Here is a 26,613-nt window from a genome sequence, read left to right on the forward strand (position 1 = left end):
GAAGTTACAGGTGCCTTATTATTGCAGACAGGAAATGCTCAACTAAGGCAGTGTTCCAAACCATAAACGTGGACACTTTACCTCTGCCCTTTGAGGACTGGCCTGGGTGAATCTTAAGGACTGATAGTTCCACTGCATTAAACCTTGCAAGTTTTTTGGTTTCACCTATCCAGACCTTCCTTATCTGCGATGGTAAATGACTAAGAGGCAAGGAGACAAAGTTTGAGTTTGGAACATGGCCAAAGTGTCTACGGGACGGTTCACAGACAGACACTGTGTTGTGTTCTAATCAAGACACGGTGTTCTAATCAAGACACAGTGTTCTAATCTAATCAAGACACTGTGTTCTAATCAAGACACGGTGTTCTAATCAAGACACGGTTTTCTAATCAAGACACGGTTTTCTAATCAAGACACGGTGTTCTAATCAAGACACGGTGTTCTAATCAAGACACGGTGTTCTAATCAAGACACTGTGTTCTAATCAAGACACTGTGTTCTAATCAAGACACAGTGTTCTAATCTAATCAAGACACTGTGTTCTAATCAAGACACAGTGTTCTAATCAAGACACGGTGTTCTAATCAAGACACGGTGTTCTAATCAAGACACGGTGTTCTAATCAAGACACTGTGTTCTAATCAAGACACAGTGTTCTAATCTAATCAAGACACTGTGTTCTAATCAAGACACGGTGTTCTAATCAAGACACGATGTTCTAATCAAGACACGGTGTTCTAATCAAGACACTGTGTTCTAATCAAGACACAGTGTTCTAATCTAATCAAGACACTGTGTTCTAATCAAGACACAGTGTTCTAATCAAGACACGGTGTTCTAATCAAGACACGGTGTTCTAATCAAGACACGGTGTTCTAATCAAGACACTGTGTTCTAATCAAGACACTGTGTTCTAATCTAATCAAGACACTGTGTTCTAATCAAGACACGGTGTTCTAATCAAGACACAGTGTTCTAATCAAGACACGGTGTTCTAATCAAGACACGGTGTTCTAATCAAGACACGGTGTTCTAATCAAGACACTGTGTTCTAATCAAGACACTGTGTTCTAATCAAGACACAGTGTTCTAATCAAGACACTGTGTTCTAATCAAGACACGGTGTTCTAATCAAGACACCGATCACAACTACTTGGCAAAACATTCTCACTTGGTTTTAGACATAAAGAAACAAACAAATAAACACAGTCCAAAATGCTACTGTGCAAAGACTGGATAAAGATCAGCCTGCAAGCCCACTACATGGTAGGAGTGGTCTGCTAGGTGTCTGATAGTTTCACCGTGTTGGTCTGTGCTTAAATTTCAACTCATTTGAAGTCAGATTAAGCCTTCTAATGTAAGATTCATTTTAAGATTGAAATCAACTATAAAAAGTTATTGGGTTTATTGTGGTCTGATGTAGCTCAGTTGGTAGAGCATGGCATTTGCAGCAGCAGGATAGTGGGTTGGATTGCCTGGACCACCCATACATACTGTAAGGTGCTTTGGATAAAAGCGCCTACTTACATGGCATATATTATGATTATATAGTGAACAAAAGTATAAAACGCAACAATTTCAAAGATGTTGGTTAGTTACAGTTCATATGAGGAAATCAGTCAATTGAAATAAATTCATTTGGCCCTAATCTATGGACTTCACATGACTGAGAATACAGATATGCATCTGTTGGTCACAGATACCTTAAAATAAAATATGGGCCTTACAACGAGCCTCAGGATCTCGTTACGGTATTTCTGTGCATTCAAATCACCATCGATAAAATGCAATTGTGTTCATTGTCTGTAACTCATGCCTGCCCTTACCATAACCCCACCACCACCATGGGGCACTCTGTTCACAACGTTGACGTCAACAAACCGCTCGCCCACACCACGCCATTCACATGGTCTGTGGTTGGGAGGCCGGTTGGACGTACTGCCAAATTCTCCAAAACAATGTTGGAGGCGGCTTATGGTAGAGAAGTAAACTTTTTGTGCGTATGGACCATTTCTGTGATCTTTTATTTCAGCTCACGTTACCAACACTTTACATGTTGCGTTTTATATTATTGTTCAGTTCGCCAAAAAATGTAATTTGAATCATAACACACGGAAAAGCAGACAGCGTGCATCAGGATAAGACAGTATAGAAAATAAATCGAAAACTATCACATATCACTATACAGTTTGCTCTAGGTTATACACTAACGTCCAGTTGATGTCACTGACAAACATAAGTGAACTCGATTCAGGGAAAGAATAACATACATGGCTTTAATAACTGACAAAATATATATATTTTTTTATATCTCAAGAATTGAATGTTTTCAATATGTCCCCCTTTTCAAACAACCAGTTCAAAACCCAAAATATATTAAAAACAGAGCACTAAAAACTAAAAATACCAACTTCTAGCACATATTCGCTGCAAATATACAAACTGAACTATTCATGTATGTAACTGTTTGTGTGCATTAAAAAAAATCTGTTAACTCCTCTCCTTAATAATATAAATCAAGTAGAAATCTCTACAATAGAAAATAAAAAAAGGAGTCGACTTAAAAGTAGGCCAGCTGCATTTTTTTTTCTCCTTCCCCTCTCTTGTATTCGTTCTCTCTATGGGCTTTGTGAACTTTGTCCTCTGCTAAAACACAGTAGAGCCTGGGAGGGCGGGCGGCGCAGCAGAAAGATGCTGACCTCGCTAAAACAAGCCCCTGTCCAATCCGAGGAGCTTAGCAAAGCTCACATACAGTAGGGGAGTGCTCCCCTGATTCATATGTCAGTAATAACACAAAAGAGGTCAGCCTAGTTGGTCAATGGTGTATTGTGGCAGTGATATAACTGAATCGGGGAGACCAGCAGTGAAAAAGAGGATGTTTTTCCTTCAGTGTTGGGTATAGGGTAGGAACCAGCAGACACCATGGTCCCTTTAAGAGTATGGTTCCACTACCAGTATTCTAAGTCGACTTCTACTCATATTCGGTGGTAGAACGGGAGGCTCCTCAGTGGAGGCTAGCCTCTAGGTCCTCAGTGGAGGCTAGCCGCCTGGTCCTTAGTGTGGAGGCTAGCCTCCTGGTCCTCAGTGTGGAGGCTAGCCCCCTGGTCCTCAGTGTGGAGGCTAGCCCCCTGGTCCTCAGTGTGGAGGCTAGCCCCCTGGTCCTCAGTGTGGAAACTAGCCCCCTGGTCCTCAGTGTGGAGGCTAGCCCCCTGGTCCTCAGTGTGGAGACTAGCCTCCTGCTCGTCAGAGGCTAGCCTCCTGGGCCTCAGTGTGGAGGCTAGCCTCCTGGGCCTCAGTGGAGGCTAACCCCCTGGTCCTCAGTGTGGAGGCTAGCCCCCTAGTCCTCAGTGGAGGCTAACCCCATGGTCCTCAGTGGAGGCTAGCCCCCTGGGCCTCAGTGTGGAGGCTAGCCCCCTGGTCCTCAGTGTGGAGGCTAGCCCCCTGGGCCTCAGTGTGGAGGCTAACCCCCGGTCCTCAGTGGAGGCTGCTCAGGGGAGGACGGCTCATAATAATGTCTGGAATGGAGTCAATGGAATGGTATCAACCACATGGAAACCACCTATCCAGGTCTCAGTGTACAGTAGGCAAGACTACAGCCATGGCCCATCACACAGTCAAATGTACCCCAGGTCCATACTCAAATCCCCGTCTTCTTAAGGGGCGTGTCTGGCAAGTCATAAAAGAGGGATGGTAGCAGACTCCGTCCCCTCAAAGACAGATGACAAATTAAAAAACTTCTGCAGTTGCTCCTAGCATCGGTCACCGCCTGCAATGGGATGAGAGATTTATTTTGATGTTCCATTATTTCAAAACAAATCCAAGTACATTCACAATTCCATCTATTTTACTTGGTGCTAGATGAACGTAATTTGATACAGTTTAAATTGTGGATAGACACGAGTATATTAGGTTATTGGGCTGGACCAAGCAGCAACACACACAATTGATTCTTAATTAGTAGAATCAGTGACTTCTTCATTAGGCACCAAACAGAAGAAATCATACTGAAACAGGGACTACCTGGTTCCTTTTTATTTCCCTATTCAAAATGTTTAGTTACAGTGTGCCCTAATGAACATGACCCATGTGTTTGGCTGTTTGTCTGGAGCAAAATCCAGCATTGGCATCAGCACCAGTAGGTTTAGTTTGCCCCAAATTCTCCTGAGTTCTCCTTTTAAAGGGATAGTTTGGCATGTGGGCACGACAGTGCTTTCAGAAAGTATTCACACCCCTTGACTTATTTCACATTGTGTTGTTGTGTAAGCTCAGGAATTAAAAACAAAAATGTAAAAAAACATACCCAGAATAATAGTTTGTGTGGAGGTGCTGATTAACAGCGAATAAACTATAAACTATCAAAAATAAAGTAGCACACTCCATGTATAAACTCACAGCAATTTAATGGGTATTTACCAACGTTTCAGCATCACTGTGTCTTCTTCATGGTGATGTCATGAATACGTGAACCAGGTTATGTAGACAAACAGTGCAATTAGTGTAACCAATGACAGTAGTGAGGGGTGTGTCATAATGATTAAGTTAATTAAAAATTAATTAGTGAAAACTGTTAAAAAAAATAGTATATGGCATATTAAATATATTCACGCTATTGTTATCATATAGAAACATCATGGAACATTGTACATCATATTAGCATCAACATACATGATTGTTTAATTCAATTTCACATAATTTTGTGTTTCATTTTTGTTACATGTAATATTGGTTCAGCCTTAATATATAATGATCATCATCAACAGAGGGAACATATTAGGTGTACGCTAATAAGATGTAAAAATATATGTTTTACATGTATAACATAAATTAAAATGTGTTCATAAGGGCCTGAGATCAAAGTCAATATTCAGATCAATAGGGGTCAATGTTTTTAGAGAGGATATCCAGTAAGCCTCTCTTTGTAGTAGTAGGATCTCGATGTTACCTCCTCTCCTTGGTAGAGCAACATGCTCAACACCTGTGTATTTGAGGGAGGAGATGGGATGGTTAGCTTCAACAAAGTGAGCTGCTACTGGATAGTCAATGTTCTTTACACCTGATTGAGCTGCGGTGTTCAGCTATGCGTTGTTTTAATTGTCTTTTTGTTTGTCCTATGTTGGCTTTTCCACATGAACAGGTGATGAGATGGATTACTCCCTTGGTCTTGCATGAGATGATACCTCTCACAGGGATCTTTCGACCTGTATGTGGGTGTCTGAAGAAATACATTTTTTTTGGTGCAATTACACTGTGTGCATGAGCCAGATTTGTAGTTCCCATTTGGGATAGGTGTCTGAGTGGGCTCAGGGGGCATGTCAGATCTCACCAAACTATTTCCAATATCACAACCACGCTTATAGACCACCAGTGGGGGTTCCTTGAAGAGGTGTGCATTTTTTTTGTCTGATTGCAGAATATGCCAGTGATTTTTCAGGATTTCTGTCATTTTCTCTGAACCCTTGGTGTTCTTAGTGCAAAAGATAGTTGCGTTGTTTTTCTTCTTTGGTTTTAGTTTTTAGTAATTCCTCTCTTGGTTTTTGATATATTTTCATCATTACAGCATCAAGAGTTTTGTCCTTATAGCCTCTCATTTTGAATTTATCTGTCATTTTATTTAGCATTGCTGTCAAAATCTGACTGGTGGCCACAGATTCATTTAACAATACATAACTGGCTATATGGTAGACCATTGTTGAGGGGAAGGGGATGCATACTATCCGCACATAGCAGGGTATTGCGATCTGTGGGCTTTGTGTATAAATCTGTGTGTAATGCATTATTCTATTCTCTTTGATGATCCATAAGTCCAGGTAGTGTATTTTTCTCTCATCAGTCTACATGGTGAATTGGAGGTATTCAGAGCTCTCGTTTAGTAGAGTTTGGAATTCATTTAGTTCCTGCTGACTTCCTTCCCAGAGCACAAAGACATAATCTGTATCTCTTCCATAGAAGTATTTTAGAAAGTAAGGGTGTACGTCTGTTTTAAAAAGGAATGCTTCTTCAAATTGTCCCATATACAGGTTTGCATAGTTAGGGGAAATTACATCCGGAATTAAAAATAGATTAAATCAAAACATTTTCTCACCCATCTCCACACAATACCACAATAGCGACAAAGTGAAAACATGTTTTTTTTTAAATAAATGTATTGATAATGAAATACAGAACTATTACACGCCTGAGTCAATACTTTGTACAATCACCTTTGGTGGCGATAACAGCTGTGAGTCTTTCTGGGTCTCTAAGAGCTTTCCCCCCCTGGATTATACAATATTATATAACATTCTTAAATCTGTCAAGTTTATTCTTGAACATTGCTGAACAACCATTTCCACGCCATATATTTTCAAGCAGATTTAAGTCAAAACTGTAACTAGGTCACTCAATGTTGTCTTGGTAGATTTGTCCTCGTGTTTTAGGTTATTGTCCTGCTGAAAGGTGAATTTATCTCCCAGTGCCTGCTGGAAAGCATACTGAACCAGGTTTTCTTCTAGGATTTTGCTGTATAACTTTTCTTTTTATCCCACAAAAAAAACCTTCCTAATCCTTGGGGTGGCAGGGTAGCCTAGTGGTTAGAGCGTTGGACTAGTAACCAAAAGTTCATATCCCTGAGCTGACAAGGTACAAATATGTCATTCTGCCGCTGAACAGGCCATTGTTTCTAGGCTGTCATTGAAAATAAGAATTTGTTCTTAACTGACTTGCCTAGTTAAATAAAGGTTAAAAATATATATTAAAAAATACCCATAACATGATGCAGCCACCACCAGGCTTGAAGAGTGGTTTTCAGCGATGTGTTGGATTTGCCCCAAACGTAACGCTTTGTATTCAGGACAAAAAGTTAATTTATTTGCCACATGATGATGTTTTGGAAAAATATTATTCTGTATAGGCTTCCTTCTTTTTAAAAACAATCTTTATTTAACTAGGCAAGTCAGTTAAGAAAAATGCTTATTTTACGGCCAAACCCTCCCCTAACCTGGACGATGTTGTGCCAATTGTGCGCCGCCCTATGGGACTCCCGATCACGGTTGGTAGATACTGTGATACAGCCCGGGATCGAACCTGGGACTCTGTCATTTAGGTTAGTATTGTGGAATGACTACAATGTTGTTGATCCATCCTCAAGTTCTCTCATAACACAACCATTAAACTCTGTAACCGTTTTAAAATCACCATTGGCCTCCATTGGTGAAATCCCTGAGCAGTTTCCTTCCTCTCCGGCAACTGAGTTAAGAAGGATGCCTGTATCTTTGTAATGACTGGCCTTATTGATACACCATCTCAAGCCTAATTAATAACTTCACCATGCTCAAAGGGACATTCAGCATCTACTTTCATAGATTTTTTTTTTTTTACACATCTACCAATCAGTGCCCTTCTTTGCAAGGCATTTAAAAACCTCTCATGTCTTTGTGGTTGAATCTGTGCTTGAAATGCACTACTTGATTACAGATCATTTTATGTGTGGGGTACAGAGATGGGGTAATCATTCAAAAACCATGTTAACCACTTTTATTGAACACAGAACGTACTATGTGTTCTATTTTTACTCCTGAACGTATTTGGGCTTGACATAACAAAGTTGGTGAATACTTCTTCGGATCTTTCGGATGAATGATTTTTCTCATTTAAAAAACATTCTATAAACAAAATTCCACTTTTAAATGACGGGGTATTGTGTGTAGATCATTGACATAAAATCTCAATTCAGGCTGTAACACAACAAAATGTGGAAAAAGTAAAAGGGTGTGAATACTTCCTGAAGGGACTGCATCTATTTTTTTAAATTTTAATTTAAGTCATGGACCCATTTTTATGTCTTTGCATCCAGTATGAAGGACGTTACAGGTAGTTTTGCAAAACAAATGCTATCTAGTATTAGCCCAAACGCTGGAAGTCTTTGGGATCAGCAAGTTTTTAAATTTAACCTGTATTTAAGTACGCAAGTCAATTAAGAACAAATTCTTATTTTCAATGACGGCCTAGGAACAGTGGGTTAACTGCCTTGTTCAGGGGCAGAATGACAGATACCTTGTACCTTGTCAGCTCAGGGATTTGATCTTGCAACCTTGCGGTTACTAGTCCAACACCCTAACCACTAGGCTACGCTGCTGCCCCAGCTAGCACGTATATAAAGGGCTTTGTTGCCAAAATCTCAAACTATCCCTTTAAGTTCTCCAGAATTCTATGTTACCTTTGCGTGACAGAGCTGTAGGAGTCCAGCAGCTGAGTGCTGGCCACTTCCAGGTTCCAGTTGTACATCTCCAGCATCTTGAGACACTCCAGCCTGGTCTTCAGGCCAAGACAGAACAGCTGCTCAACCTAGACAACAACAGGATCAGTTACAACTCACCCTTACTACTCATCATCTCTGAAAACATTGTATTATTCATGTATCCGTCATCAGATATTTCAAAATCAGCAAATGTTTTGATGGGTTGACTTCTGTAAAAAGGACTTATCCCTGTTTGTAAGCTAGAAAGGTTTTATTTCCACAACTTCTGAAGGAAAAATAAAGAAAGTCGCACACCATATGCTGCCAATGATTATAGATCACTGAGGGTTTATACAGTTGAAGTCGGAAGTTAACATACACGTAGGAGTCATTCAAACTAGTTTTTCAACCACTCCAACCACAGACCAGGACATCTACTTTGTGCATGACACAAGTAATTTTTCCAACAATTGTTCACAGACAGATTATTTCACTGTATCACAATTCCAGTGAGTCAGAAGTTTACATACTCTAAGTTGACTGTGCCTTTAAACAGCTTGGAAAATGTCCGAAAATTATGTCATGGCTTTAGAAGCTTCTGATAGGCTAATTGACATCATTTGAGTTAATTGGAGGTGTACCTGTGAATGTATTTCAAGGCCTACCTTCAAACTCAGTGCCTCTTTGCTTGACATCATGGGGAAATCTAAAGAAATCAGCCAAGACCTCAGAAAATAAATTGTAGACCTCCACATCCTTGGGAGCAATTTCCAAAACACCTAAAAGGTACCATGTTTATCTGTACAAACAATAGTACGCAAGTATAAACACCATGGGGCGACAGGGTAGCCTAGTGGTTAGAGCGTTGGACTAGTAACCGAAAGGTTGCAAGTTCAAATCCCCGAGCTGACAAGGTCCAGGTCTGTCGACAAGTTTGTCGTTCTGCCCCTGAACAGGCAGTTAACCCACTGTTCCTTGGCCGTCATTGAAAATAAGAATGTGTTCTTAACTGACTTGCCTAGTTAAATAAAGGTAAAAAATGGGACCACACAGCCGTCATACCGCTCAGGAAGGAGACGCATTCTTTCTTCTAGAGATGAATATACTTTGGTGTGACAAATGCAAATCAATCCCAGAACAACAGCAAACGACCTTGTGAAGATGCTGGAGGAAACGGGTACAAAAGTATCTATATCCACAGTAAAACGAGTCCTATATCGACATAACCTGAAAGGCCGCTCAGCAAGGAAGAAGCCACTGCTCCAAAACTGCCATAAAAAAGCCAGACTACAGTTTGCAACTGCACATGGGGACAAAGATCATACTTTTTGGAGAAATGTCCTCTGGTCTGATGAAACAAAAATAGAACTGTTTGGCCATAATGACCATCATTATGTTTGGAGGAAAAAGGGGGATACTTGCAAGCGGAAGAACACCATCCCAACCGTGAACCGGGAAGCTTGTGGAAGGCTACCCAAAACATTTGACCTAAGTTAAACAATTTAAAGGCAATGCTACCAAATACTAATTGAGTGTATGTAAACTTCTGACCCACTGGGAATATGAAGAAAGAAATAAAAGCTGAAATAAATTACTCTCTTTAAGATTATTCTGAAATGTCACATTCTTAAAATAAAATGGTGATCCTAACTGACCTAAAACAGGCAATTTTTACTTCGATTAAATGTCAGGAATTGTGAAAAACTGAGTTTAAATGTATTTGGCTAAGGTGTATGTAAACTTTGACTTTAACTGTACATCATGGGGAGTTTATATAGTGCTGTGATTAGAAATGTTGTAATTGTAGGTTCCAGCAACTATGGTGGATGAGTAACCAGGCCAACGTAGTACAGCTCTGATTGGATCCATAGTGTGACAAGGTAATAGTGCACTACCACCAAGGGCCCCTACCTTGAGGTAGTGCACAGCTTTCTGCACATTCCAGTTGTGGTTCTGGAGGGCTGTCTGACACTCCTCTACAGTCACGCCATGTACCGCCTCCTGCACCTGTGGATGCCACACAAACAACCAATCATATCAACGCTTCTGCTACACTAACCAATCAGCTCTGCAGTCCTCTACAAAATCAACCAATCAGGTCAATACTGCTGCTACACTGACCAATCAGCACGGCAGTCATCTACTGTCAATCAAAACCACATACACAACACTTTAAAAAATAATAATGATTCAACTATACTCAGACACTAACACTTCAATGGCATGCTCATTATGTTGGTTCTACAAGTCTAACACATTGTGGAAAATAATAGGTGTTGAGTGTCTATCAGTCTTTTTGAGTGAGTGAGAGGCTTCAAATTGTATTCTCTGCACTCGTACACTCTACCTCATGGATGTGAAAGGAATAGACTGGTCTGAGCAATATGGTGGACACTCCCTGCAGCCGTCCTTGCACCAATACAATGCTTTTAAATGCATAGAGGAGTGCTTTAATGAGTGAGTGCTTTAATGAGTGAGTGAGTGCTTTAATGAGCGAGCGTGTGAGTGCTTTAATGAGTGAGTGAGTGCTTTTATGAGCGAGCGTATGAGTGCTTTAATGAGTGAGTGCTTTAATGAGTGAGTGAGTGCTTTAATGAGTGAGTGAGTGCTTTAATGAGCGAGCGTGTGAGTGCTTTAATGAGTGAGTGCTTTAATGAGTGAGTGAGTGCTTAATGGGCGAGTGTGTGAGTGCTTTAATGAGTTAGTGCTTTAATGAGTGAGTGAGTGCTTAATGAGCGATTGTGTGAGTGCTTTAATGAATGAGTGCTTTAATGAGTGAGTGAGTGCTTAATGAGCGAGCGTGTGAGTGCTTTAATGAGTGAGTGCTTTAATGAGCGAGCGTGTGAGTGCTTTAATGAGTGAGTGCTTTAATGAGTGAGTGAGTGCTTAATGAGCGAGCGTGTGAGTGCTTTAATGAGTGAGTGCTTAATGAGCGAGCGTGTGAGTGCTTTAATGAGTGAGTGCTTAATGAGCGAGTGTGTGAGTGCTTTAATGAGTGATTGAGTGACTGACTTCTGAGTGACTGACTGTCTGTCTGACTGCCTGCTTTAATGCAGACTCCTTATTGAACCTTTTCCAAGACCCTTTTCTCAGTCCATCCATCTTCCCAAGTGTTCTCGGTGCACAAATTACATTAGGATGTTATACATCAAATAGAATTTGGTTACAGTTTTAAACATTGAATTTCGATTTAGTTAGGAAGTAATCAATCCACCAGTAAGGAGAAGATGTCTATAAGCAAGCAGACAAACAGTTCCTCGGCAGGAGTTGATGTTATGGAAAGACTGGTCAGGAATTGCCCTCTGTTGCCCCCTCTTGTTCAATGATGGCACGTGAAACACCAAAACACTGTGTCCAAAGCAAAACAAAAGCCTATTCCAAGGATCATCAACGACATTCAGCTGCGGGGCAAATATGTCTTGAGCGTCTAACATAATTACAAATCATTTGTAGAGCACAAATTTACCACAAGAAGCCCAAACAGACATAATATTTGACTAAAACATATTAATTTCAAACCTTGCTTACATTTTGTATACGATCACATCTAATATGCGTGGGACTACTTGGGAACAGATTTCCTGGTGTTTTTAGTCTGTTATGTCCAACAATTAAAATTATGAAAATAAATTCTAATTATAATCATCATTTTGCTCAGAAAACTTGGCAATACTAATAAAACCAAAGTTGGGGAATCCTATCCTATTCCCTATATAGGGCACTACTTTTAACTACAGCCTATAGGGCTCTGGTTAAAAGTAGTGCACTATATAGGGAATATTGGACTGGTCCCCCAACAAGTCAGCTTCCAGTTCAATCTAGGTGTTGATTGCAGCTGATCCCACAGACCAATATTTAGAAGTGTTATGCCCATAGCTTATGTTAAGACAACTCCAATGACATGGGTTGGGACAACACTTTACTATATTATACAACACCAATGACATGGGTTGGGACAACACTTTACTATATTATAACAACTCCAATGACATGGGTTGGGACAACACTTTACTATATTATACAACACCAATGACATGGGTTGGGACAACACTTTACTATATTATACAACACCAATGACAACACCAATGACATGGGTTGGGACAACACTTTGGTTGGGACAACACTATATTATACAACACCAATGACATGGGTTGGGACAACACTTTACTATATTATAACAACACCAATGACATGGGTTGGGACAACACTTTACTATATTATAACAACACCAATGACATGGGTTGGGACAACACTTTACTATATTATAACAACACCAATGACATGGGTTGGGACAACACTTTACTATATTATACAACACCAATGACATGGGTTGGGGCAACACTTTACTATATTATAACAACTCTAATTTCATTCCACAGTGCAATGTAATTGATGGATACTTGATTGGTTGAGAGAGTGTTGATTTAGATCGATTGGTGAGATAGTTTTGCGCAGGGTTGTCTGTGGACCGAATCCCAGTACTTTAATCCTCTAGGGACTTGGGAAGTTTGATTTGGCAGCAAAATGATAAACGAACAAGGTAAAGAAAAAACTGGTGGGTGTATCTTCTTACTCTGCCAAAGTTGATTTATTGTAACTCGATTTCTAGTTTCTTTTAATACTTTTTGTATCATTTTTCTTGTTTTCTGAATCAGTAGTTGTGCTCTTTGTCTCCATATCCAACATACTGTAATGCCATACTGTAGCATCATTACTCATACTTCATTACTCATACCTCATTACTCATACTTCATTACTCATACTTCATTACTCATACTTCATTACTCATACTTCATTACTCATACCTCATTACTCATACTTCATTAATCATACCTCATTACTCATAACTCATTTCTGTTTTGGTAGGCCTGTGTGTTTCTCTTTTGGTAGACCTGTGTGTCTCTGTTTTGGTAGGACTATGTGTTTCTGTTTTGGTAGGCCTATGTGTTTCTGTTTTGGTAGACATGTGTGTCTCTGTTTTGGTAGGTCTATGTGTGTCTGTTTTGGTAGGCCTATGTGTTTCTGTTTTGGTAGACATGTGTGTCTCTGTTTTGGTACGACTATGTGTTTCTGTTTTGGTAGGCCTATGTGTTTCTGTTTTGGTAGACCTGTTTGTTTCTGTTTTGGTAGGCCTGTGTGTTTCTGTTTTGGTAGACATGTGTGTCTCTGTTTTGGTAGACATGTGTGTCTCTGTTTTGGTAGGTCTATGTGTGTCTGTTTTGGTAGGCCTGTGTGTTTCTGTTTTGGTAGGCCTGTGTGTTTCTGTTTTGGTAGGACTATGTGTTTCTGTTTTGGTAGACATGTGTGTTTCTGTTTTGGTAGGCCTGTGTGTCTCTGTTTTGGTAGGTCTATGTGTCTCTGTTTTGGTAGGCCTATGTGTCTCTGTTTTGGTAGGCCTATGTGTTTCTGTTTTGGTAGGACTATGTGTTTCTGTTTTGGTAGACATGTGTGTTTCTGTTTTGGTAGGTCTATGTGTTTCTGTTTTGGTAGGCCTGTGTGTCTCTGTTTTGGTAGGCCTATGTGTCTCTGTTTTGGTAGGCCTATGTGTTTCTGTTTTGGTAGGCCTATGTGTTTCTGTTTTGGTAGGCCTGTGTGTTTCTGTTTGGTAGACCTATGTGTTTCTGTTTGGTAGGCCTGTGTGTCTCTGTTTTGGTAGGCCTATGTGTCTCTGTTTTGGTAGGTCTATGTGTTTCTGTTTTGGTAGGCCTGTGTGTCTCTGTTTTGTTTTGTTTCTGTTTTGGTAGGCCTGTGTGTCTCTGTTTTGGTAGGCCTATGTGTTTCTGTTTTGGTAGACATGTGTGTTTCTGTTTTGGTAGGCCTGTGTGTCTCTGTTTTGGTAGGCATGTGTGTCTCTGTTTTGGTAGGCCTGTGTGTCTCTGTTTTGGTAGGCCTGTGTGTCTCTGTTTTGGTAGGTCTATGTGTCTCTGTTTTGGTAGGCCTAGACATGTGTGTCTCTGTTTTGGTTTGGTAGGCCTATGTGTTTCTGTTTTGGTAGGCCTATGTGTTTCTGTTTTGGTAGACCTGTTTGTTTCTGTTTTGGTAGGCCTGTGTGTCTCTGTTTTGGTAGGCCTATGTGTTTCTGTTTTGGTAGACATGTGTGTTTCTGTTTTGGTAGGACTATGTGTTTCTGTTTTGGTAGGCCTGTGTGTTTCTGTTTTGGTAGGCCTGTGTGTTTCTGTTTTGGTAGGACTATGTGTTTCTGTTTTGGTAGACATGTGTGTTTCTGTTTTGGTAGACATGTGTGTCTCTGTTTTGGTAGGCCTATGTGTCTCTGTTTTGGTAGACCTGTGTGTCTCTGTTTTGGTAGGCCTATGTGTTTCTGTTTTGGTAGGACTATGTGTTTTTGTTTTTTGGTAGGCATGTGTCTCTGTTTTGGTAGGCCTATGTGTTTCTGTTTTGGTAGGCCTGTGTGTTTCTGTTTTGGTAGACATGTGTGTTTCTGTTTTGGTAGGACTATGTGTTTCTGTTTTGGTAGGCCTGTGTGTTTCTGTTTTGGTAGACCTGTGTGTTTCTGTTTTGGTAGACCTATGTGTTTCTGTTTTGGTAGACCTGTGTGTCTCTGTTTTAGTAGGCCTATGTGTTTCTGTTTTGGTAGGCCTATGTGTTTCTGTTTTGGTAGGTCTATGTGTTTCTGTTTTGGTAGGCCTATGTGTTTCTGTTTTGGTAGACCTGTGTGTCTCTGTTTTGGTAGGCCTGTGTGTCTCTGTTTTGGTAGGCCTATGTGTCTCTGTTTTGGTAGGCCTATGTGTTTCTGTTTTGGTAGGCCTATGTGTTTCTGTTTTGGTAGGCCTGTGTGTTTCTGTTTGGTAGACCTATGTGTTTCTGTTTGGTAGGCCTGTGTGTCTCTGTTTTGGTAGGCCTATGTGTCTCTGTTTTGGTAGGTCTATGTGTTTCTGTTTTGGTAGGCCTGTGTGTCTCTGTTTTGGTAGGCCTGTGTGTCTCTGTTTTGGTAGGCCTATGTGTTTCTGTTTTGGTAGACATGTGTGTTTCTGTTTTGGTAGGCCTGTGTGTCTCTGTTTTGGTAGACATGTGTGTCTCTGTTTTGGTAGGCCTGTGTGTCTCTGTTTTGGTAGGCCTATGTGTCTCTGTTTTGGTAGGTCTATGTGTCTCTGTTTTGGTAGGCCTGTGTGTCTCTGTTTTGGTAGGCCTATGTGTTTCTGTTTTGGTAGGCCTATGTGTTTCTGTTTTGGTAGACCTGTTTGTTTCTGTTTTGGTAGGCCTGTGTGTTTCTGTTTTGGTAGGCCTATGTGTTTCTGTTTTGGTAGACATGTGTGTCTCTGTTTTGGTAGGTCTATGTGTGTCTGTTTTGGTAGGCCTGTGTGTTTCTGTTTTGGTAGGCCTGTGTGTTTCTGTTTTGGTAGGACTATGTGTTTCTGTTTTGGTAGACATGTGTGTTTCTGTTTTGGTAGACATGTGTGTTTCTGTTTTGGTAGGCCTATGTGTCTCTGTTTTGGTAGACCTGTGTGTCTCTGTTTTGGTAGGCCTATGTGTTTCTGTTTTGGTAGGACTATGTGTTTTTGTTTTGGTAGACATGTGTGTCTCTGTTTTGGTAGGCCTATGTGTTTCTGTTTTGGTAGGCCTGTGTGTTTCTGTTTTGGTAGACATGTGTGTTTCTGTTTTGGTAGGACTATGTGTTTCTGTTTTGGTAGGCCTGTGTGTTTCTGTTTTGGTAGACCTGTGTGTTTCTGTTTTGGTAGACCTATGTGTTTCTGTTTTGGTAGACCTGTGTGTCTCTGTTTTAGTAGGCCTATGTGTTTCTGTTTTGGTAGGCCTATGTGTTTCTGTTTTGGTAGGTCTATGTGTTTCTGTTTTGGTAGGCCTATGTGTTTCTGTTTTGGTAGACCTGTGTGTCTCTGTTTTGGTAGGCCTGTGTGTTTTCCAGTTATCACCTGATTACGGATTATAAAAAGCAAATCTGACTGGCACTTTCGGTACTACACACCATCTTGACCTGGTCTGTTGTGATTCCACCCACTGCCCTGCTGGCTGACCACTCAGAGCTGACCCTAGGCAGGCTGATGGAGGCCTTAATGCCCGGCCGGCAGCCCAGACTGCTGTTGTTGTTGGAGAAGTTGGCCTTGATATCTCCTCCTTTGCTCTGCTGCTGCTGGTTTACCACCATGGGCCTGACCGTGGCCGTGTTGGCCTGCTGCCTCTCCTCACAGATCCCACCGCCGCCACCGGTCGGCACGTTTCCTGCTTCCCTGAAGAAGCGGTCGTAGCGGTCCAGGTAAGGCGGCCTCTCGGGCAGGAGGTAGTAATGCGTGTTGCTGACTTTGCGACCGTCGCGGACAATGGGCAGGATGCATGGCCCCTTGGCCAGGTCCTTACCCTGGGCTTGTGCTTGGATGACCTTGAGCGCGGCGTATTTTGGGTCCGAGGCAAAGCTGTGCGTAGTGGGCATGATCATCCCTGGGGATGTGGAGAGGTAGGATCCGTATGTGGCCGGAAGAGGGGCGCTGGGGCAAACCATTGTCCTCTGCTGGGGGGAGCCCACCTGGAGCCCCATGGGACTGGGGGTGCGTGAGCCTGGCTGGGACAGGGGGTTCCGTGGGGGGATCTGAGGGGGCCGGTCCTGGACTTCCTCTGAAGCTGGAGTCGGGGACAGGGAGAGGTCACCGGACCAGCGGGTGTAGTCCCCTTGTTTGACGGGGCGAGGCGGGATGGGAATGCGGGGAGGGATCTGGGGCTTGTCCTCGGAGAAGGACAGGACGATATGGCGGTGCACGTCTATGGACTGGAGGCCTGAGCTCGGTGACGGAGAGGGGGGCTGGGGAACTCCTCCTGTGGGCACATTGAGCCTCCTCATGCACTCCTGCTGGAGCTCCTGAAATATCTCTGCTGACTGGGAGAAGGATGTGTAGGCCTGGTCCTGCTGGGAGGGTAAGAAGAGGTTGTCCCCCAGGGGTTTCCCCTCCTCCCCAGCCGGGAAGGCCTCCGTGGGGCTGTGGCTCTCACCCATCCCCCCCTGCTGTCGCTGCTCCAAGCTGTTGATGGAGCTCACCTCCATGTCCTCCTCGTCCTGCGCCACGTCATCGTACGCAGGAGGTGGAGGTAAGGGGCGGGCGTCCCAGTCCACCACTGGCGTGGGGTGTAAAGGGCAAGGCAGCGAGCACCATGGGCTCTGAGGAGGAGTCCTGTCCAGAATAGACTCCGCCTCCAGAGCCAGCTTGACCAATGAGGGCAACTGTAGCTCCGCCACTGTGGAGGGAGAGGGTGTGGCCGGGGGAAACTCCTGCTCAAAGTCGATGAGCGACACCTTGCTGGGGGTGTGGCCTGAACCCGTAGTCCGTTCCCCCTGTTTGGAGGCGGAGACCCAGGCGGCGGGTTTGAGCTTGAGGATGGAACTTGCTTTCCGTAGCGACAGCCTCTTGAGGCCTGAGGCGGTCAGCTCCTCGTCCTCAGTCACTGAGTCGTAGCATGGCTCTGGACAAATAAACAGACAAACAAACACAACTTAATGACTTTGGCAACAATAGCCTAACCCAACTCTGTAACCTCTCATTACTCATGTAGCAGTGTAGTCCATCCCCAAGGTCCCAGCTGTCTACATTGAGTGCTCAACCTTGAGTGCTGCCTTTGATGTAAGGTTTATTTATGCGCATAATGTCCCTGAAATGAGTAGGTAATATTCCTCAGTGTGTCCATCTGTAATGTGTGGATATTCATACACTGTGTATGAATGGAAACAAACACAATCCTACAGAGAACATTAGCTCTTTAAAGATGTTTAGGAGGAAATCATAAAACTTAAAAAGCACCGTAATGATAAACATTAAACTCATAAAAACATTAAAAAGTACCATAATCATAAACATTAAAAACAACCGTAATCATAAACATTAAAAACAACTGTAATCATAACCATTAAAAACTACAGTAACAACTTGTCTTTTAACCCACTCAATGCACAGCAACCCAGACTGCCCCGTTGGTGGGAGAGAGGGAGAGTAACGACAAGGAGGAAGAAGAGAGATGGAGACACAGAAGAGAAAGAGAGATAAGAGGAGAGGACTGGAGCTAGGAAAGAGCAGAGAAGAAGGAGGGAGCTGGGGGAGAGACAACACTGGCTGGGGAGAGACAACACTGGCAGGGGGAGAGACAACACTGGCAGGGGGAGAGACAACACTGGCAGGGGGAGAGACAACACTGGCAGGGGAGACAACACTGGCTGGGGGAGAGACAACACTGGGGGGGAGAGACAACACTGGCAGGGGGAGAGACAACACTGGCAGGGGGAGAGACAACACTGGCAGGGGAGAGACAACACTGGCAGGGGAAGACAACACTGGCAGGGGGAGAGACAACACTGGCAGGGGGAGAGACAACACTGGCAGGGGGAGAGACAACACTGGCAGGGGGAGAGACAACACTGGCAGGGGAGAGACAACACTGGCTGGGGGAGAGACAACACTGGCAGGGGGAGAGACAACACTGGCAGGGGGAGAGACAACACTGGCAGGGGGAGAGACAACACTGGCAGGGGGAGAGACAACACTGGCAGGGGGAGACAACACTGGCAGGGGGAGACAACACTGGCAGGGGAGAGACAACACTGTCTGGGGGAGAGACAACACTGGCAGGGGAGAGACAACACTGGCAGGGGGAGAGACAACACTGGCAGGGGAGAGACAACACTGGCAGGGGGAGAGACAACACTGGCTGGGGGAGAGACAACACTGGCAGGGGGAGAGACAACACTGGCAGGGAGGAGAGACAACACTGGCTGGGGGAGAGACAACACTGGTTGAGGGAGAGACAACACTGGCTGAGGGGAGAGACAACACTGGCAGGGGGAGAGACAACACTGGCAGTGGGGAGAGACAACACTGGCAGGGGGAGAGACAACACTGGCAGGGGGAGAGACAACACTGGCAGGGGGAGAGACAACACTGAAAGGGGGAGAGACAACACTGAAAGGGGGAGAGACAACACTGGCAGGGGGAGAGACAACACTGGCAGGGGGGAGAGACAACACTGGCTGAGGGGAGAGACAACACTGGCAGGGGGAGAGACAACACTGGCAGGGGGAGAGACAACACTGGCTGAGGGGAGAGACAACACTGGCAGGGGGAGAGACAACACTGACAGGGGGAGAGACAACACTGGCAGGGGGAGAGACAACACTGGCAGGGGGAGAGACAACACTGGCAGGGGGGAGAGACAACACTGGCAGGGGGAGGGGCTGGGGGACACAACACTGGCTGAGGGAGAGACAACACTGGCAGGGGGAGAGACAACACTGGCAGGGGAGAGACAACACTGGCTGAGAGACAACACTGGCAGGGGAGAGACAACACTGACAGGGGGAGAGACAACACTGGCAGGGGGAGAGACAACACTGGCAGGGGGAGAGACAACACTGGCAGGGGGAGAGACAACACTGGCTGAGGGGAGAGACAACACTGGCAGGGGAGAGACAACACTGGCAGGGGAGAGACAACACTGGCTGGGGGGAGAGACAACACTGGCAGGGGGAGAGACAACACTGAAAGGGGGAGAGACAACACTGGCAGGGGGAGAGACAACACTGGCAGGGGGAGAGACAACACTGGCTGAGGGGAGAGACAACACTGGCAGGGGAGAGACAACACTGGCAGGGGGAGAGACAACACTGGCTGAGGGGAGAGACAACACTGGCAGGGGGGAGAGACAACACTGGCAGGGGGAGAGACAACACTGGCAGGGGAGAGACAACACTGGCTGGGGGAGAGACAACACTGGCAGGGGGAGAGACAACACTGGCTGGGGGAGAGACAACACTGGCAGGGGAGAGACAACACTGGCAGGGGAGAGACAACACTGGCAGGGGGAGAGACAACACTGGCAGGGGGAGAGACAACACTGGCTGAGGGGAGAGACAACACTGGCAGGGGAGAGACAACACTGGCTGGGGGGAGAGACAACACTGACAGGGGGAGAGACAACACTGGCAGGGGGAGAGACAACACTGGCAGGGGGAGAGACAACACTGGCAGGGGGAGAGACAACACTGGCAGGGGAGAGACAACACTGGCTGAGGGGAGAGACAACACTGGCAGGGGAAGAGACAACACTGGCAGGGGGAGAGACAACACTGGCAGGGGGAGAGACAACACTGGCAGGGGAGAGACAACACTGGCAGGGGAGAGACAACACTGGCAGGGGGAGAGACAACACTGGCTGGGGGAGAGACAACACTGGCAGGGGGGAGAGACAACACTGGCAGGGGGAGAGACAACACTGGCAGGGGGGAGAGACAACACTGGCAGGGGGAGAGACAACACAGGCAGGGGGAGAGACAACACTGGCAGGGGGAGAGACAACACTGGCAGGGGGGAGAGACAACACTGGCAGGGGGAGAGACAACACTGGCTGAGGGGAGAGACAACACTGGCAGGGAGCAGAGACCAGACTTCCTGGCTGGGGGGAGAGACCCCACTGGCTGAGGGGAGAAACACCACTGGCTGAGGGGAGAGACCAAACTGGCTGGCTGGAGGGAGAGAGACCAGACTGGCTGGCTGGGGGGAGAGACACCACTGGCTGAGGGGAGAGACACCACTGGCTGAGGGGAGAGACCAGACTTCCTGGCTGGGGGGAGAGACACCACTGGCTGAGGGGAGAGACACCACTGGCTGAGGGGAGAGACACCAGACTGGCTGGCTGGGGAGAGAGACCAGACTTCCTGGCTGGGGAGAGAGACCAGACTGGCTGGCTGGGGAGAGAGACACCAGACTGGCTGGCTGGGGAGAGAGACACCAGACTGGCTGGCTGGGGAGAGAGACCAGACTTCCTGGCTGGGGAGAGAGACCAGACTTCCTGGCAGGGGAGAGAGAGACCAGACTGGCTGAGCTAAAAGGCAAAGGTCAAGTCAGATTGGACACATTGTGGCAACAGTCAAGTCAGATTGGACACATTGTGGCAACAGTCAAGTCAGATTGGACACATTGTGGCAACAGTCAAGTCAGATTGGACACATTGTGGCAACAGTCAAGTCAGATTGGACACATTCACACACCACCAGCGAGAAGAAACACCAACCAGCGAGAAGAAACACCAACCACCGAGAAGAAACACCAACCACCGAGAAGAAACACCAACCAGCGAGCGAAACACCAACCAACGAGAAGAAACACCAACCAGCGAGCGAAACATACTTCCTAGAGTCACTGACAATAGTTGTCCAAATAAATAGTGTTGTGGGACAGGGGCAGTAGGTTGTTTAGGAACCCGGCCACTCACTTTTTGCTCGTCCCAGTAGCTGAGTGGGCCGGGCAGCATTGAGGTCCAACCCCAAGACATCTGGTGGGTCCATGGGGTTTCCTAAATACAGACTAGAGAAAGAGATACAGAGATACAGAGAGAGAGAGAGATACAGAGAGAGATAGGGGGAGAGAGAGATACAGAGAGGAAGAGACAGAGAGACAGAGAGAGAGGGGGAGATACAGAGATACAGAGAGAGAGGGGAGAGAGAGAGAGGGGGGAGGGAGAGAGAGATACAGATAGAGAGAGAGAGATACAGATAGAAAGAGAGAGAGGGGGAGAGAGAGAGAGATACAGAGAGAAAGAGACAGAGATACAGAGAGAGAGAGGGGAAGAGAGAGATATACAGAGAGAGAGAGGGGGAGGGAGAGAGAGAGAGAGAGATACAGAGAGAAAGAGACAGAGATACAGAGAGAGATGGAGAGAGAGAGAAAGAGGGAGAGAGAGATACAGAGAGAAAGAGAAATAGGGAGAGAGAGAGAGATACAGAGAGAAAGAGACAGAGAGAGAGAGAGAGAAAGAGGGAGAGAGATACAGAGAGATACAGAGAGAAAGAAAGATACAGAGAGATACAGAGAGAAAGAGAGAGAGATACAGAGAGAAAGAGAGAAACAGAGAGAGATGGAGAGAGAGAGAAAGAGGGAGACAGAGATACAGAGAGAGAGGGGGAGAGAGAGAAATACAGAGAGAAAGAGGGAGAGAGAGATACAGAGAGAAAGAGAGAGATACAGAGAGAGAGGGGGAGAGAGGGAAATACAGAGAGAAAGAGGGAGAGAGAGATACAGAGAGAAAGAGAGAGATACAGAGAGAGAGGGGGAGAGAGAGAAATACAGAGAGAAAGAGGGAGAGAGAGATACAGATAGAAAGAGACAGAGATACAGAGAGAGAGAGAGAGAGAGAGAGAAAGAGGGAGATACAGAGAGAAAGAGACAGAGATACAGAGAGAGATGGAGAGAGAGAAAGAGGGAGAGAGAGATACAGAGAGAAAGAGAAATAGGGAGAGAGAGAGAGATACAGAGAGAAAGAGACAGAGATAGAGAGACACACAGAGAGAGACAGAGAGAGAGACAGAGAGACACAGAGAGAGAGAGAGACACAGAGAGAGACACAGAGAGAGAGACACAGAGAGAGCGAGAGAGACACAGAGAGAGCGAGTGAGAGAATTTATTGACTTTCCATACCAAGAGGTTCTTTACTCTGGGCTAGCCATAAATCAGGTGTACAGTGGCTCCCCCAGGATTCACATTTGCTTAACCAACCCTGGGCCACGTTCAGCTAGTTGCTAAACATTGTTGAATGTTGTCAGACTGCAATGTGTGTTCTACAGAGTAGAATATTTCTATTTGAAAAACCTTGCGTCCTGCTGAAGGTGCCCCTGGCCTGATGGTGTCATTTCAACTGCGCTTCACCTGACTAAAGTCAAATTAACTATACTCTACTGCGCTCTACTGGTCAGAAAACCAATTTACTTTTTTGGCAACAAAGACTCAAGTGAAGATACTGTTTGATTCTCTAAGATTTTGTTGTTCCTGTATGACTCAGTTATTAAGATGATGGAACTGGCAAAGCCAAGGTTGAGGGTTCAATTCCATTTACAAATTGAACCCTCACTGAACTGTCAGAATGTTATACATTTTATCAAATTTGATCAGATTTTACACGGATGGGACAGTTAGATGGAGAAAGTTATGAGGACATGTCTTTACTCATTAATACGGTTCAGGTTAGTTATGAGGACATGTCTTTACTCATTAATATGGTTCAGGTTGGTTATGAGGACATGTCTTTAATATGGTTCAGGTTGGTTATGAGGACATGTCTTCATTAATATGGTTCAGGTTGGTTATGAGGACATGTCTTTAATATGGTTCAGGTTATATGGTTCTTTAATATGGTTCAGGTTAGTTATGAGGACATGTCTTTAATATGGTTCAGGTTAGTTATGAGGACATGTCTTTACTCATTAATATGGTTCAGGTTAGTTATGAGGACATGTCTTCAATATGGTTCAGGTTAGTTATGAGGACATGTCTTTACTCATTAATATGGTTCAGGTTAGTTATGAGGACATGTCTTTACTCATTAATATGGTTCAGGTTAGTTATGAGGACATGTCTTTAATATGGTCCAGGTTAGTTATGAGGACATGTCTTTAATATGGTTCAGGTTAGTTATGAGGACATGTCTTTAATATGGTTCAGGTTAGTTATGAGGACATGTCTTTAATATGGTTCAGGTTAGTTATGAGGACATGTCTTTAATATGGTTCAGGTTAGTTATGAGGACATGTCTTTAATATGGTCCAGGTTAGTTATGAGGACATGTCTTTAATATGGTTCAGGTTAGTTATGAGGACATGTCTTTAATATGGTTCAGGTTAGTTATGAGGACATGTCTTTAATATGGTTCAGGTTGGTTATGAGGACATGTCTTTAATATGATTCAGGTTAATAATGAGGACATGTCTTTACTCATTGATGATTTAAGGTTATGATTAGTTATATCTTACTCGTCAATGCGGTCTGGGAAGCCCCAGCAGCGGTGTGGGTCGGAGTCTCCATGGCCAGTGTGGATGAAGCTGTGTTTAAGGGGCCTGCTGATGTCGTGGGCCGACAGGCCCGCAACGGAGGTCACCACGTTCCTGGGGAACTGGCCCACCTTCAGCGTGCGTTTGTTCTGGCCCCGCCACCAGTAGTTCTCCGCTCTGACAAAGAGGGTTGTAAATAGACGTACAGGTGAACGTGAGAAAAAGCACAGACACAGTGCAGACAGACAGACAGACAGACAGACAGACAGACAGACAGACAGACAGACAGACAGACAGACAGACAGACAGACAGACAGACAGACAGACAAGACAGACAGACAGACAGATGCACAGCAGATAAACAAGCCCATGCATGCCACACATCTACATAAAGACCTAACACATACAGGTATATAAAGACCTAACACATACAGGTATATAAAGACCTAACACATACAGGTATATAAAGACCTAACACATACAGGTATATAAAGACCTAACACATACAGGTATATAAAGACCTAACACATACAGGTATATAAAGACCACATAGGTATATAAAGACATACAGGTATATAAAGACCTAACACATATATAAAGACAACACATAACACAGGTAGACCTAACACATACAGGTATATAAAGACATACAGGTATATAAAGACATACAGGTATATAAAGACATAACACATACAGGTATATAAAGACCTAACACATACAGGTATATAAAGACCTAACACATACAGGTATATAAAGACCTAACACATACAGGTATATAAAGACATAACACATACAGGTATATAAAGACATACAGGTATATAAAGACATACAGGTATATAAAGACATGACACATACAGGTATATAAAGACCTAACACATACAGGTATATAAAGACATAACACATACAGGTATATAAAGACATAACACATACAGGTATATAAAGACATACAGGTATATAAAGACATACAGGTATATAAAGACCTAACACATACAGACATAACACATACAGGTATATAAAGACCTAACACATACAGGTATATAAAGACCTAACACATACAGGTATATAAAGACCTAACACATACAGGTATATAAAGACAACACATACAGGTATATAAAGACACAGGTAACACATACAGGTATATAAAGACCTAACACATACAGGTATATAAAGACCTAACACATACAGGTATATAAAGATATAAAGACATAACACATACAGGTATATAAAGACATAACACATACAGGTATATAAAGACCTAACACATACAGGTATATAAAGACCTAACACATACAGGTATATAAAGACCTACAGGTATATAACACATACAGGTATATAAAGACCTAACACATACAGGTATATAAAGACCAGGTATATAAAGACCTAACACATACAGGTATATAAAGACCTAACACATACAGGTATATAAAGACCTAACACATAAAGACAGGTACAGGTATATAAAGACCTATATAAAGACACACATACAGGTATATAAAGACCTAACACATACAGGTATATAAAGACCTAACACATACAGGTATATAAAGACCTAACACATACAGGTATATAAAGACCTAACACATACAGGTATATAAAGACCTAACACATACAGGTATATAAAGACATACACATACAGGTATATAAAGACCTAACACATACAGGTATATAAAGACATAACACATACAGGTATATAAAGACCTAACACATAACACATACAGGTGTATAAAGACATGACACATAACACATACAGGTATATAAAGACCTGACACATACAGGTATATAAAGACCTAACACATACAGGTATATAAAGACATACAGGTATATAAAGACCTAACACATACAGGTATATAAAGACCTAACACATACAGGTATATAAAGACATAACACATACAGGTATATAAAGACCTAACACATACAGGTATATAAAGACCTAACACATACAGGTATATAAAGACCTAACACATACAGGTATATAAAGACCTAACACATACAGGTATATAAAGACCTAACACATACAGGTATATAAAGACCTAACACATACAGGTATATAAAGACCTAACACATACAGGTATATAAAGACCTAACACATACAGGTATATAAAGACCTAACACATACAGGTATATAAAGACCTAACACATACAGGTATATAAAGACCTAACACATACAGGTATATAAAGACCTAACACATACAGGTATATAAAGACCTAACACATACAGGTATATAAAGACCTAACACATACAGGTATATAAAGACCTAACACATACAGGTATATAAAGACCTAACACATACAGGTATATAAAGACATAACACATACAGGTATATAAAGACCTAACACATACAGGTATATAAAGACATACAGGTATATAAAGACCTAACACATACAGGTATATAAAGACATAACACATACAGGTATATAAAGACCTAACACATACAGGTATATAAAGACCTAACACATACAGGTATATAAAGACCTAACACATACAGGTATATAAAGACCTAACACATACAGGTATATAAATACCTAACACATACAGGTATATAAAGACATACAGGTATATAAAGACATAACACATACAGGTATATAAACACATACAGGTATATAAACACATACAGGTATATAAACACAT

At 43.5% G+C, this 26,613-nt stretch overlaps 1 protein-coding gene across 4 annotated transcripts in view; it reads right to left on the bottom strand.

Moving 5' to 3' along the window:
• Positions 1-1,381: 1,381 nt before the first annotated feature.
• Positions 1,382-26,613, bottom strand: part of LOC115101603 (activated CDC42 kinase 1-like) — a 153,936-nt gene continuing 128,704 nt past the window's right edge. For 2 of the 4 annotated variants that reach the window (XM_065005947.1, XM_065005948.1), the window contains 6 exons: positions 23,967-24,161; positions 21,437-21,528; positions 16,158-17,641; positions 10,127-10,222; positions 8,195-8,322; positions 1,382-3,766 (listed from right to left, as the gene is read on the bottom strand). In XM_065005947.1, coding sequence (XP_064862019.1) covers positions 3,760-3,766; positions 8,195-8,322; positions 10,127-10,222; positions 16,158-17,641; positions 21,437-21,528; positions 23,967-24,161 — 2,002 coding nt within the window. In that variant the 3' untranslated portion in view covers positions 1,382-3,759. The other 2 variants (XM_065005949.1, XM_065005950.1) reach the window with 2 other exon arrangements.

Source organism: Oncorhynchus nerka, linkage group LG20, assembly GCF_034236695.1.
Source record: "Oncorhynchus nerka isolate Pitt River linkage group LG20, Oner_Uvic_2.0, whole genome shotgun sequence".
NCBI lineage: Eukaryota > Metazoa > Chordata > Actinopteri > Salmoniformes > Salmonidae > Oncorhynchus > Oncorhynchus nerka.